This window comes from Mastomys coucha, unplaced genomic scaffold, assembly GCF_008632895.1.
Source record: "Mastomys coucha isolate ucsf_1 unplaced genomic scaffold, UCSF_Mcou_1 pScaffold21, whole genome shotgun sequence".
Classification (NCBI taxonomy): domain Eukaryota; kingdom Metazoa; phylum Chordata; class Mammalia; order Rodentia; family Muridae; genus Mastomys; species Mastomys coucha.
The window spans coordinates 156692738-156713436 of NW_022196904.1; the positions used below are offsets into that span (position 1 = coordinate 156692738).

The 20699-nt window shown below is 46.3% G+C and overlaps 1 protein-coding gene across 10 annotated transcripts in view; it reads left to right on the plus strand.

Annotated features, from left to right (window-relative positions):
• Kank1 (KN motif and ankyrin repeat domains 1) overlaps positions 1–20699 on the plus strand; it is a 190996-nt gene that overhangs the window by 148594 nt on the left and 21703 nt on the right. For 8 of the 10 annotated variants that reach the window (XM_031389988.1, XM_031389987.1, XM_031389991.1 and 5 more), the window contains one exon: positions 16628–19324. In XM_031389988.1, coding sequence (XP_031245848.1) covers positions 16628–19324 — 2697 coding nt within the window. Of the gene's footprint in view, positions 1–14213; positions 14630–16627; positions 19325–20699 lie in introns of those variants that run through there. The other 2 variants (XM_031389994.1, XM_031389996.1) reach the window with 2 other exon arrangements.

Here is a 20699-nt window from a genome sequence, read left to right on the forward strand (position 1 = left end):
CAGTGCAGGGAATCAAACCTTAGGAGTACAGCCAATGCTTTTAACCACTGACCCACCTCCTCAGCCCCTTAGTTTAATTCTTAATAACTTCTTTATGATATTAATACTCAACTTTGACTAAAATAATGTGACTATAATACAGAATTTCATTAAAAAACTGGAAGTCAAAAAAAAAAAAGGAAAAGCTGGGCGGTGGTGGCGCGTGCCTTTTGGGAGGCAGAGGCAGGTGGATTTCTGAGTTTGAGGCCAGCCTGTTCTACAGAGTGAGTTCCAGGACAGCCAGAGCTATACAGAGAAACCCTGCCTCAAAAAAAACAAAAAACAAAAAAACAAAACAAAACAAAAACTAGAAGTCAATTTCTCAAAAAGCAAATACTAAAGCATTTATGACTGGGTTTATGGTAATAGATCCCTAACTGTACTTACTAGAACTCAAACTTCACCATTCACATGGGTCGCTTTACATGTGTAAATTATAGGTCAGTTTAATTTTAGTCCAAAACCAGAAGTTGTGGGTGGGGTGAAGAGGCCCCATTCAATTCTCTTACCTAATGGTGGTATTGTTGAGTAAAGTAACCTAGAATTATTGAGGCTTGATGCTTCTTTTTTTTTTTTAAAGATTTATTTATTTATTATATGTAAGTACACTGTAGCTGTCTTCAGACGCACTAGACGAGGGTGTCAGATCTCATTATGGGTGGTTGTGAGCCACCATGTGGTTGCTGGGATTTGAACTTATGACCTTCCGAAGAGCAGTCGGTGCTCTTCCCCGCTGAGCCATCTCACCAGCCCCCCTTTTTTTTTTTTTAAAGATGGCTTGATGCTTCTATCTGCTGGGGAAATGAGCAAACAGAATCCTCCCTGTGAGATTTTGGCTAGAAGAAAGATGGACAGACAAGCAAACGACTGGGGTGCAGTTGTGTGCAGGCAGGCATGGGTGTCTGTAATGAGCAAAGAAACCCAACCGAACAGGACCTGTGAATTCTAAACCCTCACCTCTTTCCTTGCAGCTGCCCCTCGTTTGGGTCTTACAAGGCCAGTCTGTTAAGAACCCCATCACCCAGCAGCTATCTCTGAGGTATTATTTGGAACTGGTGTCTCTCATTTGTGTTCTGACATAATTTAGCAAACCTTCTGTACTGGCTGGTTTTGTGTGCCAACTTGACACAGGCTAGAGTTATCACAGAGAAGGGAGGTTCAGTTGGGGAAGTGCCTCCATGAGATCCAGCTGTGGGGCATTCTCTCAATTAGTGATCAAGGGGGGAGGGCCCCTTGTGGGTGGTGCCATCCTTGGGCTAGAAGTCTTGGGTTCTATAAGAGAGCAGGCTGCGCAAGCCAGGGGAAGCAAGCCAGTAAGGAACATCCCTCCATGGCCTCTGCATCAGCTCCTGCTTCCTGACCTGCTTGAGTTTCAGTCCTGACTTCCTCTGGCGATCAGCAGCAATGTGGAAGTAAGCTAAATAAACCCTTTCCTCCCCAACTTGCTTCTTGGTCATGATGTTTGTGCAGGAATAGAAACCCTGACTAAGATACCTTCCATAGGGCCATATCTACCCCATATGCTTTAGTCAAAGCTGCTGCCTGCTTCCTTCCTCCCTTCCTTTCTTCCTTCCTTGTTTTTTTCCTTCCTTCCTTTTTCCTTCCTTCCTTCCTTCCTTTTCTTCCTTTGTTCCTTTCTTCCTTCGTTCCTTGTTTTCTTCCTTCCCTCCTTTTTTTCTTTTTCTTTCTTTCCTTCTTTCTTTCTTCCTTCCTTCCTTGCTTCCTCTCTTTCATTCTTTCCTTCTTTCTTCCTTCCTCCTCCTTCTTCCTCAAAATGATGAACTTCATCATTAAAGAGACACAAGTTTACTCATTTTTCAAAACAGAAGCAAAAGTGTGCCCATCAATGCCACAGCACCAAACAAAACCTACATGTCCTGGAATTAATTCTCAGCCTTTAAAAGTCATATCATCTAAGTTGTGCTTTATGAATGGTATGGGAGATGGGCCGTGGTTTACATGTAATGTTTTTAGCCTTCAGAGTCCATGTTGCATTAAATAAGAGTACCCTCAGGGAGTCTCCAGCCCTGGCTGGGACAGCATCCGACCATATTGCTTCCTTCCAAGCCAGCCACTGCTGGCTTGTTATAATCTAAGTGATAGCATAGATTATGACAAGGAACCCTTCTCCCTCTGGCTAGGGAGTTGGGGAAGAGAGAAGAGTAGAGGGACCTTGGCTGCCTTTCTTTCTTCCTAGAGTGAACAAGCTCCGTTTCTAGGACAGGGTTGCAGAGAGGGCGGGTGATTTGAGGAGTTAGGAGAGAGAGGGAGAAAGGCCCACTTCTGCCTGTTTTTCAGTTAGGTTCTAAGCCGCATGGCTTCATTCATTGGTGATTTTGCTGTCACACAGTGCTCAGTGTCATGGAATTAGACGCCGTGGCTGTTGGTCGCTCAGGAAATTCCAAATGGGTATTAATAAATGCCCGGCAGCAGCTCCTGGGCTCTGAGCCTGTGAGTATGTGGAGTCCCTTTAATGCTGAGGAAGTTTACCGAGACTTAGCTTCCTGCCACGCTGAAAATGACAGCTTTTGTGTCCCTGGGTGGGTAAGTAGGAATGCCCAAAAGAAGACGGGGGCACGTGACATGTAGGTGGGGGTTCCTGCAGTATAAAGTGGACCTCTGTGTGTTATGAAAAATATTTGCCTTTATTACAGGCTGGAAAAAATAACTCGGCACTTGTCTCTGGGTTCAGTGAAAACTTTTACTTTAGCCAGTGGCTTTGGCACAAAGATGTCATTGTAGCTCTGGTGACTGACGAATTCGCATCGATGTTAAAGCTTGAGTTTCTGAGTTCGTGGTTTTCTTAAATTCCAGGGTTTTCTTTATGTTGTCGTTCATCAATCCTTCCTTGGACATTTGTTCTCACATGTTTTTCTTTTCTTTTTAAAGATTTGTTTATTTTATGTGTATGAGTGCTTTCACTGTTTGCCTCTGTGTAGCATGTTCCTGCCCGGTGCCCACAGAGGCCAAAAGAGGGCATCAGATCCCCTGGAACTAGAGGTAGAGTGAGCTACCCTGTCCGTGCTAAGAAATGAACCCAGGGCCTCTGCAAGACAACTGTGCTCTAATCTTAACCAACGAACTGCCTTTAGCTCTCGATCTTCTGTTTGCCCGAGACATGTTAACTCTGGTTCTGGGGCTCTATATTAGCTCTGTAGGGGCTGGGGCCCTATATCAGCTCTGTAGGGGCTGGGGCCCTATATCAGCTCTGTAGGGGCAAAGGTTCCTGCAGAAGTTCTCCCAAACATTCCCAAAAAATGTAGTTGCTGCCCTCTCTGTCTGTTGGAGCTTGGATACTTGTCTACTTTTCACAGAATTGTCCTTGTCACCTGGCCTGTTTTCTATTTGTGCTTAGAGTTGCCCAGAATTCTTTTTGTGTTTTTTTTGGGGGGTGAGGGGGGCGGGGTTTCACTATGGCCCTTGCTGACCTAGAATTCAATATCTAGACCAGGACAGCTTCAAACTCAGAAGTCTGTCTGCCCTTGCCTCTGAGTACTAGGATTAGAGTTATGCCCTACCATTCCCGGTTTCACTGTTTCTTTGTGCTTTGTTTGGTGTTTTTTGTTTTATTATGTTTTCTCTTTCTGTTTTCTTTTTTCTTATGTGTAATTTTGCACGCATGTATGTCTTTGTACCATGTATGTATCTGGTGCATGATGATATCAGAAGAAAGCATAGGATTTCCTAGAACTGGAGTTACAGATGGTTGCAAGCTACAAAATGGGGACTGGGAATCAAACCTGGATCCTCTACAAGAACAGCTACTACACTTAACTACTGAGCCCTCTCTCTAGCCTGGGCATGGAATTCCTAGGGGAAAGGGTTGGGATGCAGCTGTCTTCTGTGTGTGGGAGATGAGGCTGGTCTGTATTCAGCCCCAGTTCTCTGACCAGACAGTGAACATTAGAGAGCAAGAAGCTCGGGATGGCTGGTGAGAAGTCTGTAGATTCTTGATAAAGAGTTGTCGCATCTGTTGTTGGCTCTGAAAACCGGATGAAAGGACAGTTGTGTCAGCCACATGGTACCTTCCTCCCCCATGCACCAACCCTGGTCCAGCATACCACCTAATAAGACATAGGCTATTTCATTCCCAGGAGTAGTGGCTGGCCCTCTCCACTTTCTTCCTCCTCACTGCTAGTGCTTGGCCTCTGGCCTCTTAAGTCATGGCCAGGGTAGAGCCAAGGACGCTGCCAATAGGTTGCTGTATTTGCAGGGTGGCTCAGTCTTGCTGGCCAGGAGGCAACTGGAGTGGTACAGGTGAACAGTCCCCACAGAGCAAAGCCACAGCAACTACTTTCTACTTTCACTAGAACACTGGCATCATGCCCTGATAGGGAATTTTTGTATCAAAAATTCAGTCAAGCTATTCAGTCAAGCAATGGCCATAGAAATCATGGAATAATAGTGGACTTGTTTTTCACATAAAATATGACTGCAGTTTTTGGTGTCTGGGTTCCTGTTGTCCACTGCTTGACCATGAATGAAGACCCATTTATAGCCCGGTTTCTTCTTCACCAAATGGTAACTATTCCTTTCCCCAGCTTAGAAAGGCCCTACTAGAGTGACCACCATGGAAATGTACTGGCTGGGTCTTAAGCACCCTTTGTGTAGTGTTCATGTGCCCTCTGCTCTGAGGACATCCCCAGAGACAGCAGAGCGAGCACCATTCCAGTTAGTGCACATCCCTGGGGGAAGAATATATTTTACCCAGGCCTAGCATGCTTTTAAAAGTGAAGGCATCTGTTTACTGTTGTTTTACTTCCCTCCTGTGCGTAATTGGGCATGATTGCCCCTCTACTTACCCAGCCCCCACTCCGATACATACATGTGCTCATGCATACCCTGCTTCAGGGCTCACTGACACAGGACTCAAGATAAAAGGTTAGAAGATTCCCTTTGATTTCAAACAAGCATCACACATACCTCAGTCCCCAACTTCATGGGGTCCTAACAGATTTAGAGGCAGGGTTCTGCATAATCTCTGGGTTATCAGGGCTGTTACTGATCTAGTAATAGCATAGACCCCCATACATCCCTGCTGATTCTCACATCAGTGATGTAGGCAGCTATTTTCCTAATTATACAGTTGGAAGATAATCGAACTTACCTGCTTTTAATATATGATGTCGTTCCTTACCACATTTATTCATCAGTAGATCTACAGATGTGAGATTTTGATGCCAACATGTACTAAGCACATGATGTGGTAAGCACCAGACTCACTGGACACTGAAGGATTTTTTTTTTTTTTTTAATCTACTCAGTTTCCACCTCCCTAAGACATTTTCGGTTGAGAGTAGGGGGTGAACCATGTGCCTGCTAACCACAATAGGGGTCATTGAATACCACAAAGGATTTAGAAGCATGGTAGAAACAAAGTGACCTACCATGCCCAGAACAGAAGGCGAAGGCTGTAAGTGGGGCTTTGAGGAAGATCAGACATTTGGCATAGGGCAGCACAGCTGATGTTGAAAATTGGTAGAATCTGGGGAAATGTGGCAACACAGAGAGAGAAGGCACAGATAGGTAATGGTGTTTGATATGCTAAGGTGAGTAGATAGATATGCTAAGGTAGGACTTGCTGGGTTGAGGCTACAATGTGGGAGATGTAATACCACAAAAAGGAACTTCAGGTGATATTTTTGTAATGGGCCACCAGACATTTCATCTGCAGAATTGAGGAAGATGCTATATGTTGTCAAAAAAAAAAATCTCAAAGAAAGGGGAAAGTCCTCAAATATACACCAGAGAGCAGACTTAACTGGTAAATTTTCTTGTATTTTTGTATTTTTGAGATAGGGTTTCTCCGTGTAGCCCTGGTTGTCCTGGAACTCACTCTGTAGACCAGGCTGGCCTCGAACTCAGAAATCCACCTGCCTCTGTCTCCCAAGTGCTGGGATTAAAGGCGTATGCTACCATCACCCAGCTTGACTGGTAAATTTTCAAAGCAAGCCTCATCAGGGGCCTGGCCTGGCCCCATGATGACTGGCTGGCTGCATTGATGTCCCTTAGAAATGGAAAGGAAGAGAAGGAGGAAGGAATTTGAAACTTAAGTAATCCAGTCTGTCAGTCTGAAACAGGTCTGCTTCCTTTCTTTGTGCCTTTTGAGAATTTTAAAGAAAGTCCTTTTGCACTGCAGATTGACCTGCAGGTCCGATCCACAGATGTTTCCAGACGCAGCCCAAACTTCACTTGGCAAACGTGATTCTTCTCCCAACTTAGTGATCTCACAGGGGCAGGATGACAGCTTTGATCCCCGTTGACTTCTCACTTTCCCCTTCATGACCAACAACCTGTTCTGCTGTGAGGTTTTCTGAAACCATAGTACTATCCTCATCTTTGTGGGAAATATTCCATCCACCAGTCTTTGCATCCATTCCTGTCTCCATCAAGCACTGCTGTGACGGTTGCTCTAGGGTAATTTTCTGTTCCCATAATCCTTACCGCCACCATCATTAGCTGGCACTCTACTCTAGCATTATGGACTTGGAGATACTTATCAGTTGGTTATTATCACTAATTATATTATTTTAAGCTCCAAGTGTCCAATGGGATTCCGCAAGAGTTTCTTTTTTGTTTGTTTGTTTGTTTGGGGTTTTTTTTGTTGTTGTTGTTGTTTTGGTTTGGTTTGGTTTGGTTTTTTTGAGACAGGGTTTCTCTGCATAGCCCTGGCTGTCTTGGACCTCACTGGACCAGGCTGGCCTCGAACTCAGAAACCTGCCTGCCTCTGCCTCCCAAGTGCTGGGATTAAAGGCGTGCGCCACCACTACTTGGCTAAAAATTAAGGTTTCTTTCTTTTTTTTTTTTTTTTTTTTTTTTTTTTTTTTTTTTTTTTTTTTGTTTTGTTTTGTTTTTGTTTTTGTTTTTTCGAGATAGGGTTTCCCCGTGTATCCGAAAGAGTTTCTGAGCCAAGCAGACTATGGACACTGGTTTGAAATAACTAATGTGTTTGAAGTTGAGAGTGATGATTGATAGGTAGTGGGGTTAGCTGTGGGTTCTAGATGCTTCCCTCCAACAGGGTGTCATCATGCAAAGGAAGAGCTAGGCAGACAGGAGCATTCAGAACAAGAGGAAAACCAACCCAAACCCAGCTCCATCTGGTGGATAAATGGTTTGTTTTTTTTTTGTGGGGGGAGGGTGTTGCTTAAATTCACTTAGACCCTCTAGAGGTTGTTGAATCCCCCACCCCAACTCTCATGAGGCAGCTATGCAGATGTGGGTGGAGAAATTAAAGTTAAGGAAGAGTTAAAATTACAGAAACTTGGGCTGGCGGCCAGGTCAGCCTTGTGGTTGACACTTTAAATCCTTGCTGTTGCTCTCCCAGAATCTCAGAGTGTGGAGAAAGTCCACATTCCTCCTCTCTGTGTGCTAAATCAGAGCTCGGATTCCCTAAATGTCCTCTGCCTGCTTCCTGCCATTACTCATGCCACCTCTGTCCTTCACAGATTAGATTGACTGTTGTTTAATGACCTCCAGAAGAGGAAGCCCCTCCCCCACCATTTTTCTCCACACTGAGTCATTGGCTTAAAGAAAAATATTTTCCTTTTTAGCAGCAGAATGGGGCAGCAGATATAGCTTGCTACAGCCTTGGTCCCAGGGTCTGGTCTCCAACTCAGCTCACAGAGGAGACATTTGTCAAGACTTCTCAGTTTCCTCCTAAATACAGGGTGGAGAGGTGGAGAGATGGGCACCAAGACACACGTCAGTCAGACTGCCCAAGTACAGAACAAGTAGGTTTAGGTAATTTAATGTCATGCCACACTGACTCTCTTGTTAAGCAGACAATACTCACTTGTGAGTCTGAAGAGAAAATTTGTTATAGCAATCCTTGGAAGCCTACCAGAAGTTATAGAAGGGAATTTTAATACATAATCCTTTGACTAGCCAGAGAAATCTTATTAAAATGTAAATGGACCATTTCACTCCCTTGTTTAAAACACCCAATAGCTTCAAGATGCATTTCAGGATACGAAACTGGTCTTGCCCTACATCCCTAGATTGTTTCTCATCCCCTCCCCCACATACCCTGTAGGCTGCCCAGTTGACCCTCCTCCCAAGTTCAGATCCCAAAGAGATCACTCCCTACCCTGCCCGTGTGAGGCCGCCTCCACAGCCGTGACTAAGGCAGTCACTCACCTGTACTGTACAAACCCCTGTCTGTCTCCTGTAGATTATAAGTTCCATCTGTGCAGGCTCACTCCGTGGCTGTTCTGTTCAGCACCAAGCAGCTTGGCACATGTTGGCTTCTTCATAAATAGTTACTAAGTGAAAAACTAAATCTGTCTTCCTCCTAAAGTGAGGACCCCGCCCTTAAGGAGTGCAGTGTGGAGCTGGTATAGGAAGGAACACTTGTGTAAGGATCACATGCAGGTTAACAACCGTGACAGAGCTTACTAACATGGCAATGAAATCTAGAGATTTAAAGAAAGAAGCATCATGCTATCTGGCAGCCACATAGACAAAGCAAACTGTGAGCTTCTGTTCCGCTATGGATGGTGTCAGGGAGTCTGGTACTTAAAGCTTTTGAAATACCCTTTCACTTTCCTTATTTGCATTAAGTGTTTAGAATAGATGTAGGGAGGTAAGGGGCAAGATTAAGCCAGGCAGTATACATACACTCCCTGGGCAAAGAAGTCCAGCTTTCTTCAAACAGAACCTAACCCTCTTTTCCGTGGCAGAATAAATGAATGGGTTTTTAGCTGGGTGGAAAAAAAGAGCAGATTTGAAAGCAGCTAACTCTGTCTAGAACTTGGGCAGCTGAGGCAGATCTGGAGTTTGAGGCTGACCTGGGATACAATATATCAAGTTTGTCTCAAGAAGCAAGCTAAGTAATTCAGTAAAACAAAGTAACTGTTTAATAAATACAAGACACTGTGCCTTACCTGCCACCGCACATTCTTTGACAGCAGAATACAGAATACTAATGTTACTGGCATCTCTCTTGTGGTTTTCCATATAATGAATGGTGTAGATTGGTATTGGGGGTTGGGGTGGGGGGAAGGTGCTTGGATATCAAAGCTTAATGCTCAGCTGTCGGCAGGAGCGCTTCCTGCTAGACCTGTTCTGAAGGGCACCGTCCAGTTCTAGTTCCTGCTTTCTCTATACCACTGTCCTTTCCTGGAGGAGCTGTCTTGCTAACTCTGATGCTTCCAAATGCTGAAGAATTCACTTCCTGAGCTGTACCCTCCCTTTTATCCTCATGGCTTCCTTTCCTGCTTCCCAGCCATAGCTGCGGATTCTCCTTGATGCCCCCAACTGTGACACACCATACTTGGCCACTTGTCATTGTGGGAATCTGTGGCAATGCCACACTTCTATGGGACTGATTCAGCTCTTAAGCCAGGTCCCTGTGCTTCCTGTGAGAGGGGACAGTTGTTCATGGGAATTAACTCTTTAGCTTTGGCAGTCAGTGTCTGTTGAGTATAAACATGTTAATCGTGTGTGAGGTTGTGGCACACGGGTGTAATTATTCTTCATGGCTCGCTCAGTAATTGGACTTAGAGCGTGCAGCAGAACAATGAAGCCATTGTGTCCTGACTAATAGAGTTATGATATCAGAGCCTTGTCCATTTAAAAGTCCAAAGCACATTAGTTTGGAAATGTCTCGTGCTTTTTGGCTCATAATAAAGAATAGCTCATTATGGTAGAAGTCTAGAAAAATAATGAGTGTTTCTTACTCGAAAGTGGCATTTTCTCAGAAAGATAAATACTGTGTTTTCTGTCGTACACTGAATCAAGTAAAACAGGAACTCTTTAGAAAAGGGAGCACGGGGGAGGGAGTAGGAGACAAGAGGAGTGAGTCAGGGAGTGGGGTGTTGGGGTATGACGGAATGACATGGTACCCATGTGTGAGAATGTCACCACAAATCCCATTGTTTTAGACAATGAATATACACTGGTTGAAAAGATGGATAACCAGACACCCTGGTACAAGTCTGTAATACCACCACTCACAGGGCAGAGGCAAGAGAATCCCTAAGTCTGAGGTCTACAGAGCAAGCTCCACGCCCTAGGGCTACATAGCAGACTGTCTTTAAAAAGATACCCCTGGCTCTGGTACATAGTGTTCTTGATAGATTTGGTCTGCAGCGGCGCGTCCACAGACACCAGATACAAGCAGCTCTGTGTTTTTGGAAGTTTAATTAGGGGGGGGGAGTGAGGACCGCGGCGCGTGAAGGGAGGGAGAGGAGAGAGGGAGAGAGAGAGAGAGAGCTGGAAGAGACTGCCAATTATATATAAGCCGTGATGTAGCAGTCCAGGTAAAGGTGGGAGCTGAGCCCAATGGATTCTGGGAATATGGTCGCCGTTGTCTTGGTGACAGGTCTGTGGACCTGCCCACATATCTGTCGCAGATAGGTTCTGGATGCTAACAGTTCTCCCTGGCCCATTGAGAAATGGAGGATAGAAGGCAACAGCCCAGATGTTACTGTATGCAGATGTTTTGCTCCGCTGGGCCCCTTCAGCAAGGATTTCTTGGCTTTGGCACTACTAGCATCTAGGACCTGAAGGCTGTCTTCGGAGAGGGGGCAGACCAGACATTCAGTGCCACCTCAGGCCACCACACACTGAGCCGCTCACTGTAGCACTTTTCACTGCTTTGTGACGTTGCCAGATATCACCATGGAGAACAGAACTGAGTTGAGAACCACTGCTGGGTGAGCAGAGTCAGGTTTAGGTCTTCCCAAATCGAATGCCATTTGTTTATAATGTTAAAATTGAGTAAATAACGCATTGAGCCTGGGTGAAATGATTTCCAACGTATCTGTACCTCACTGATGAACGGAGAAGAGCCACAAGAATGTGCTACCCTACTCTTGAGGCTGCAGTTGGGCCTTTTTCATGGGGTTTGGAGTTTTACAGGAGGTAAGTTTACACATAAAAGCTAGTTAGCCTTATCAATGTGATGATTCCGATTTCCCTCTGAACTCATGGGGATCTGTCCTGGACTTGGGGAGCCTTCGCTAATTGAGGTTGTCACCTTATTTTGTGGTTAGCCCTAATTTCAGACCAGATGGACAAAGTAGAGAGAGAAGGAAAAAGGACTCTGTGACCTTTGATTTCCAGGTGTGAGGCTAGCTCAGGAAGGATGCTGGTCTAAGACACTGCTGCAGCCCATGTTCAGCAAGCAGCCCCAGTCACTCAGACAGACTGCTGTCCAGGCTGCTGAGGACGCTGCACTCCTGCTGTGCATCTTGTCTGTTTCTTTTTCCTGTGTGTGCCATCTGCACTAGGCTGTGAGCCAAGTGAGCGTGGAGCTCTTGTTTCTTTCCTTTACATTGTATCCCCAGCTCCTTCAACAGAGAGAGCTAATCAGTGATGAGGAATGGAGGATAGATTTTGATTATAAGTTGAACACACAACCTATCATCTTTGTTCTACACTTCCCAGTGGCTAGTAAGACGTATCAATTACTATTCTCCTAATAGCACATACCTTTAAACCCAGTACTTGGGAGGAAGGCAGATCTGCCTAAGATCTGGGGTAGCCTGGCTTATACAATCAATTCCAGGTCAGCCAGAGAGATACAAGATAAGACTATTTTTTAAAAAGGAAAGAAAGCCCCCATACCATTTTAATTGGTGCTCTGAATCCAATCTCTCTTTACTAAGCTCAGACCAGTCCTTACGGACGTAACTCCTATAGTCTTAATTAGCCTTTATCCCCTAGTTGGTTGCTAAATACTACAAGGGATAGATTGCCCAGCTCTTGGTCCCAAGACCAGGACTTCTTCTGTAGCATCCCCTGTCTTACCTGCCCTGCCCCCAGAGACACAGCCCTCCCCCACCTTTCACATCCCCTGCCCCCACAGACACAGTCTCGCTATGTTTCTTGGTATTCTTACCATCACTACGTCCCTGGTCTTCAGATGCTCTTTTTGAGCATCCCATTCTATTTTGGCCACTTGTTCATGGATTATCTTCTGGCTTGTTGATCACATACCTTTGTTACTAACTTCAACCCCTGCTTGTGTTTGACATTCATTTTTCCCCAACTAGCCTACACCTCATTTTATTTCTTATGACTCTTTCCTCCTACTCTTTCAACAGAATAGGATCATTTTTCGGCCCCCAATAAATTTTCATTAAAAGTTATATAATGAAGACAGAGGGGTGCTGGGGTAGTCAGACTCCAGCACTGCATTCCCAAGCACCCAAAAAATTCTCGTAAATACCCGCGCAGCTCTCCAGTTCCAGACCGGTTGGAAGTTGTGGCTCTCTGAATTCCACACAGCCAGTAGAGTTTTGGCTGGGTGAGAGTGGGCATATTTCTGTTATTCTAAAAAGGTTTTGAGACAGCTCAAAGTCTTCTAGCACAAGGTTCCTCTGTCCCCTCCTGTCAGTTCAAGTTGACAGCTGTTGACCCCAGCATCATATCTTCACGGGAGGAAAAAAAGAATTCAAAAGATTATTTCTAGGTCTCTGGAGAGAGTTCTAGGTTAGGGCCAGAGTGGGAGTAGGGGCCGTTTCACGAACTGTCTGCTATGGCCACGCTAACAATAAAAGGAGATTGGGGGACGTACTGGCTTTATATTTACTCGTGCAAAAATAAGCTGATTCTCTGTTGGAAGAGGAATATTATTAACGGTCTTCTCTGGCCATCTTCACGCCTGCCTGCTCTAGCGTGCTTAGATTTTTACTGCAGTACATTCTCGTAGGGACAGTGGCTTCTGTGGTAACTTTCATGTATATATATATATATATATATATATATATATATATATGAATATGAATACTCATATATATGAGTGTGTGTGTATACATATATACACACACATATATATATATATATATATCCATGTGGCATAAAAATTTATACCGCACTATATATATACACATATGTGTGTATATATGTATGTGTGTGTGTGTGTGTATCACTCCTAGTTCCACATCCTAAAAATAACTGTTAAAGGAGTTTTAAACTTCTACTTTCTTTCAAACATCTTGTTAACTAGTGTGTGAGTTAGTGAGGAAATTTTTTGAAATTTTAATCTATTGCTCTGAGGATGTTCATAGTATGAAAAAAAGAGGGTAAGATGTACATGTACAAAAAAATTGAAAGTGAATATGGGCCCTCATAAATGACATAAGTATGTTGATAGGAGCTTTTGTACGGATACACTGGAGATCACGAGATTAAAAAAAAAAAAATTGTGAGGCAGGGCAGTGGTGGCGCACACCTTTAATCCCAGCACTTGGGAGGCAGAGGCAGGCGGATTTCTGAGTTCAAGGCCAGTCTGGTTTACAGAGTGAGCTCCAGGACAGCCAGGACTACACAGAAACCCTGTCTAGAAAAAAAAAAAAAAAGTGAGATTGTGTCCTGGATGTGGTGGCCACCTCTCTTTTCCAAATACTTCGGAAGCAGAAGCAGGGGAGTTGGAGGCTAGCCTGGGCTACAGAGCTAGTTCCAAGGCAGCCAGGACTGTCTAATCTCTGTCTTAAAAAGGAGGGGTGGTAATTAAATTAAATAAAAAATATTTAAGTGAGACGATATTTCAGTGTAATGGAATACTTGATACCCAGGTAATTGTAACTGGTGGCACTTTGTTTGTTGGGGGGCAGGTATTTGTCTATTTGGTTTTTTTTCTCTTATTCCTCGAGAAAGAAATATGGACTCCAGGGTCTCTTTCTATCCTCGGGATTCAGCAGTGTTTAGAGAGAAGTCTGCCATGGTTAAATTCTAACTGTCCCTGATTTCCAGGGGGAGAAGTCCAAAGTGTCACTTGGGGAAAATTCAGCATGACCCGGTCCTTTGGTTATTTACATGCTGAGCCTGGGAAGTAGCTAAATATAGAACAGTTAAGTTTTGCTGAAAATTATGTTCTGTGTGTGCGGGGGAGGCGGGGGCGGGTACGTTACCACCCGACTAAATCCACTCACTTTTTCTACGGAAAATGATGAAGTGGGAATGTCCTCAAGAAAAATGGAAGAGCCTTGCCAGCTGCCACCGGCTCAGACAAGATTGCTTTTTTTCTTTGTAAAGTTTCTGGGATACTCTTGCAAGCACGCTCGCTCTGCTTCGTTTGCATTGGATAAAGGGTCTGTTTCGTTAATTTCCCTTAAGATCCATGGCAAGGGCTCAACCATTGGAGGGTGAAACTATTGGTTACCGGTCACCTGTCAGGAGCTAGTCTAAGAAGTGCCCTTCAGTGCTCGGGAACAGTGGCCAATTGTGGCCCTGCCCTTCCTCAGGTGACCCGGGCTGAGTTTGCTGGGCCTGCCTCCAGAACACAGACTCTTTGATGAAGTGTCTGGCCCCGGGGGCAGACCGAGCCCTGGTGGAGAGGCTCACATTGCCGGCTTTATTTGGGCTTCTGGCAAAGTCGCACTGAAGAGCACCGGTTTTCCGAAGAAGGCGGCTTCCTGTTTTCATTAAAGACTCCAGGGGGGATGCCGGACCGCTGAGTGTGCTTTGCGGGGTGACGGCGGCAGCGGGACGCGGGGAACCCTCATTGGTGCAGGCTGGGCCTATGGTGTCCCCGCGGGCCTGGGAGGTGTGCGTGCCAGTTGACAGGCGTTCCCTTAAGTGGAGAGGAGCGGAACCCAGGCCGGGTGCGGCGGCTGGAGGCTGGCCTGTTGTGGGCCTGCGGTAGGTGAGCTGGGGAGGGGCTGGCTTTCGGGCTGGGGGCTGAGGGAGCTGGGCCGAGGGATTAGGGGGTTAGGGCGACCTGCAAATGGTTTCAGCTCCCTCCGCTCTGGACTCTGAAGCTCTTCCCCCAGCCCTCCCGCCCCACACCGTGAGTAGTCAACCCCCGCCCTCCACCCTGAGCTGGTGGGTTCCTCCTTGCTTCCTTTGGAATTTCAGACAGTTCTGGAAACAGGTCTGGCTGCATATTTTGAGCTAGCTCACTGTCCTGTGGAGTTGGAGAGAGAGGGGCAGATACATTCTGTTAGCATGAGCTCAAATTTCCAGGCACTGGAACTCTGGGTCAGCTCATGCTCCGGCACTTATTTCAGAGAGAATTCCATAACATTTACTCCAAAGCGGTTTTGATACTGCTTTGTTGTGGTGATGGCGGCTGCGGTGTTTTGGGTTTGGGGGTTATTTGGGTTTGGCATGGTTGAACACTGGGACTCACACCACAGGCTAGCCAAGTACTCTTGTCTTAATATTGTTTGAAATAGAGACACAATGAATGTGTGCCCATATTTATTCCTATTTGGCGGTCTTTTTAAACTTTCCTGAGTTTTTAAGAGAGAAATGTGGGGAACGAAAGCAAATCATTCCAAGCATTTGGCATCAGCTGTATGCTAGAGCAGTGCTGGGTGCTCCGAAGACAGGCAATAGCCTAAGTTTGCTTCACATCCTTGAGCTGGACAATAGTATAGGCCAGGAAGGATAACCGGGACTGGGGCAGGGGACAAATAGCTCTCATGTTCACTCCTAGCTTTTGGTCCTTTCCATCGTTGTAGAAATGCAAGCCTTCTCAGTGTGGCTGTAAGAAAACATATGACCTAATCCTACCGTTTAAACAAACAAAACGACCTTGCTTTTAAACTTGAAATGCATGGCTCAAATCAGCAACAAGTTCTGTGCTTTGAAAGGTTCCTGTGTTTCCTTTTTGAAATGTTTGGTTTAGCCAGAAGCAGCGTTTACTAAATAACCACAGGATCCTGAAGTTGGAATTTGTTTTACCCTTCCTTCCATTTAGACTTGTCTGGGTTGCTAATGATTTCAAAACCAGGTATTTGTAAGTTAGTAAATGTTAGATTAAAAAGCAAAATAGGGCAGAGTGGAGAAAAACTTTCCTCCAGTTGGGGGAGGGTTTTAAGTAGAGAGAGAAACTAAGCAGTAGGTGACAGTCTGTCCTGTGACTGTGTTCTTGTACATGGGGTACTAGAAAATTCACTTCCTGTCCTGTGTCTCCCCCGCCCCCCAGCTTGGAAGCAAAAAGGAGTCAGAGCAGGATGGAGTCATGTGGAGCTAGTTAGACAACTGGGTAGCTCATGGCCACTGGCAAGACAGACTACCAAACCTGCAGAAAAATGAACACACACACACACACACACACACACACACACACACACACACACTGACGTCCCTGGCTCCGTGCTTCTGCTGTGACCCATTCTCTTAGTCTGCTGACTTAGTGCATTTTGTGACTTAGTAGACACTGTATTAGAATATAACCCCTCTTTTCCTTCAAAGAACCATAGAGGACAAGGGCAGCTATGAGGCGGTATTGTCAGGCTTTTAGTTCCGATATAATTTGTGTTTGGCCCTCAAGCTTACTGTTTCATAATGTTATGGGTTGAATACTTAAATTGTCCTTTTACTTACAGGGGGTTGGTTAGTACTGTAGATTGCTCTACTACTGAGCTTCAGCCAGCCAGGCTTACTATATGTTGAAATAAGGTTTCTCTCAGTCTCCCAGATTGGCCTTGAACATAGAATCCTCCTGCCTCGGTCTCCGCTGTAGCTAAGATTACAGACTTTGTATCATCGCGATGGGCAGTGTTGCTGTTTTCATTCAGAGGGGTGAGGTTCAGAAACTAGGACTGATAACTCTTAAATCAGACTGGCTATACTCATAAACAATTGTCCTTACTAAAATATTAATACACATGTTGTCATGTCTTCTCTCTCTTAGAAAAAGCAGATGGAGTTCTGAATGGAGACCATAACAGGGAAAAGAAAGACCCGTATTTTGTGGAAACCCCTTATGGTTTTCAGCTAGACTTAGATTTCGTCAAATACGTGGATGACATACAGAAGGGAAATACTATCAAGAAACTGAACATCCAGAAGAGGCGGAAGCCGTCTGTGCCATGTCCAGAAGTCAGGGCCATACCTGGTCATCAAGGTGTGTGGACTTCCACTGAGTCCCTGTCATCCTCCAACAGTGATGACAGCAAGCAGTGTCCTAGCTTCCTCTTAGCCAGAAGCCACGTTACATCGACCCCAATCCCACGGCCACCTGCCCCACTAGAGACCTCACCCACTTTTGCTATCTCAGAAAACCGACAGCTGCTGCCCCCTCCCTCACCACAACTCCCCAGGCACAACCTCCATGTCACCAAGACGTTGATGGAGACCCGGAGAAGACTCGAACAGGAGAGAGTCACCATGCAGATGGCACCGGGTGAGTTCAGAAGGCCCAGGCTGGCCAGTTTTGGAGGCATGGGCTCCACCAGCTCTCTCCCATCCTTTATGGGGTCTGGTAACCACAGTTCCGCAATGCACCAGCTTCAGAATGGTTACCAAGGCAACGGGGATTATAGCAGCTACATCCCAGCAGCTCCTACAACGTCTTCCATGGGAAGCTCGGTCCGGCACAGCCCATTGAGTTCAGGGATCTCCACCCCAGTGACCAACGTGAGCCCCATGCACCTGCAGCACATCCGAGAGCAGATGGCCATTGCCTTAAAACGCCTGAAGGAGCTTGAGGAGCAGGTGAGAACCATCCCTGTGCTCCAGGTTAAGATCTCTGTCTTACAAGAAGAGAAAAGGCAATTGGCCTCACAGCTGAAAAACCAGAGGGCTGTGTCCCAGAACGAAGCATATGGTGTGAGGAAGCGTTCTTACAGTGCAGGCAATGCCTCCCAACTGGAACTGCTTTCCAGAGCCCGCCGAGGAGGAGGCAGCAGCGGAGGTGGTGGCGAATTGTACATCGACTATGAGGAGGAAGAGATGGAGAGCGTGGAGCAGAGCACGCAGAGGATCCAGGAGTTCCGGCAGCTCACAGCCGACATGCAGGCGCTGGAGCAGAAGATTCAGGATAGCAGCTGCGAGGTGGCGTCAGAGCTCAGGGAGAATGGGCAGTGCCTGTCTCGGGAGTGCAAGTCTGTGGCCGTGGGGAGTGACGAGAACATGAACGACATTGTTGTGTACCGCAGAGACTTCAGACCCTGCAAGGATACGGCCGTGGGGACCGTCACTGAGACGAGGAATTTTGGCATCAGTGTGACAGAAGCCATGCTTGGGGTTATTACTGAAGCTGACAAAGAGATCGAGCTGCAGCAGCAGACCATAGAGGCCTTAAAGGAGAAGATTTACCGCCTGGAAGTACAGCTTAAAGAAACCACCCATGACCGGGAGATGACTAAGCTCAAGCAAGAACTACAGGCTGCCGGATCCAGGAAAAAAGTTGACAAGGCCACAATGGCCCAGCCACTTGTCTTCAGCAAGTTGGTGGAGGCCCTGGTACCAACCAGAGATCAAATGGTTGGCAGTCATGTGGACACAAGGGATTCATGTGTTGGGACCTCGGTGCAAACTAGCAGCCTAGGGACCTCCTGCCATCCTGACCACAAGGACCAAGTCGTGGGGCCCGAGCTGCCTATGAATTGGTGGGTAGTGAAAGAGAGGGTGGCAATGCATGACCGCTGTATAGGGAGGTCTGTTGAGACTTGCGACCGGAGTGTGGGTGTGGAAGTCAGTGTCTGTGAAACGGGCAGCAACACGGAGGCTTCCGGGAGCGACCTGACACTCCTTAAGACAAACTTGAACCTCAAAGACGTGCGGTCCATCGGCTGTGGAGATAGTTCCGTTGATGTGATTGTCTGCTTTCCCAAGGAGTGCACCTCCCGAAGCATGAACACAGAGGCTGTAGGCCAGGAGGAAGCAGCTGTCATGGCGGTGCCCCATACCACAGACCAGCACACCAGCACGAATCTAGAGCGGGTAGACCAGTGCACGAACACGGAGGTGGCCACCCTGGTGGAGTCCTGCACCAACACTCTTCTCACTACTCTGGACAAGCAGACCAGCACCCAGACTGTGGAGATGCGAACAGTGGCCATCGGAGAAGGCCGCGTCAGAGACATCAATCCCTCCACTAAGACTCGGTCTGTTGGTGTCGGGACAGTGCTCTCGGGCAATTCTGAGTTTGATAAGCCATGTGCCGTGAAGACCAAAGAGTTGGGTGTGGGTCAGATAAATATTCACGACAACTATCTAGTTGGTCTCAAAATGCGGACCATAGCGTGTGGGCCTCCACAGTTGACTGTGGGACTGATGGGCAGCAGGAGGAGCGTGGGTGTTGGGGACGAGCCGGTAGGGGATCTCCTGGAGGAGCCTCCTCAGCCTCCGGTTGGATCTGGAATGATGACTGGCTTGGATCACTACATTGAGCGCGTGCAGAAGCTGCTGGCAGAGCAACAGACATTGCTGGCTGAGAACTACAGTGAGCTGGCGGAGGCTTTTGGGGAGCCCCATTCACAGATTGGCTCCCTCAACTCACAGCTCATCAGCACCCTGTCGTCCATCAATTCCGTTATGAAGTCTGCAAGCACTGAAGAGCTCAGGAACCCTGACTTCCAGAAAGCCAGTCTGGGTAAAGTTACAGGTAGGCAGTACCCCCCAGGGACCTCAGAACGGGGGACATGGGAAGACATAAAAGGAATAGGGGTTTGCATAGCTCAAGGCTCTGAAGACTAGGAAGCCCAAAGCACGGCACCAGCTTCCACTAAGGTCTATTTTTCTCTGTCATAGCAAAGAATATGGTGAGATGGAGCAAGAATGGGCCCATTCCAGCATAGTGGCATCAGTCTATTCATGAGGGCAGAGGGATACGTTTTTCTACCATGAATTGTTGGGAACACCTTCAAACCTTAAGAGGAAAGCCAGGGAAAATGTCTTTCTAGGAAGAAAGGCTTTTCTCTTCTATTCTCTCTTCTTTTCTTTTCTTTTCTTTAAGCTACTGGAACCATTTTTTGGAGTGATAGAGATGGGATGAAGGCAAACCAAGACCAAGATCCATAAAGCAGCCTTGCTGATCCCCACTATTTTCCTAGCTCCTTTGACCTCTTGCTTCAGGCTACCCTGGAGCTGTCCCCTGAGGCATTATATGATGCTTCCTGTCTGGCTTCTGGTTATATATTTGTTCATTTTATACAGAACTGCTTTTAAAACTCCTGTATTGTTTATACACATAATTATCAGTATATGACCAATTAAAACTCGTAGAGGGAAATGTTCTCGGTTGACACTTTATAAGAGGGTAGGCACTTCATCCACTTATTAAGATGGCGTATAACCTTTGACTTACCACTTCATTGCAGCACAAGCTCTGAGGATAGTTTAGGGAGTTCAGCCAGATAGAATCCCCCTGCTGAGGTCACCCGACCACAAACAATAGACCAGAGAGCTGTGTTAGGTCAGTAAGTAGCAAGGGCTATGGAGAATTTGCTTCCAGTTATGGGAACAGCAAGTGGAGTACTGGAGTGGGCATGCTTTTGAGAAAATCGACCCATAAGCAAAAACTGGCAGCAAGGTTTTTTTTCTCCTTTGCTCCTGTTGATAGGCACACGCCCTCTTCTTGTCTTTTCACAGTCATTGAGAATCCTGCTCGTCTGTTTTTCTTTAAGTTGAAGCTAGTCCTTGAGCCATCACCCTGGAACATTTCGGATGTAGCATCTCCCCAGAGGCTCATTTTGACTATTCTTGGGATCTAGTGCTCTAAGTCTCTGACAGTACATAGTGCCCTACAAGGCCTGGGCACAGTCGCGGGCTTCCATTCCCTGATGCTGTAGTTCTCATGAGCCATCTAGGCAGAAGGATGCTCATCAAGTTAATTTTGGGTGAGAGAGGTATAGATATTAGTAGGACACCTCTGTAGGTGAAGTCTCAGTGTGCCCCTTTATTTCAGAAAGGAACAGCCATGAAAGTAAACTAAGATAAACCCTTTCTATAAATTCCTGGGTTTATTCTTTCAAACCTGA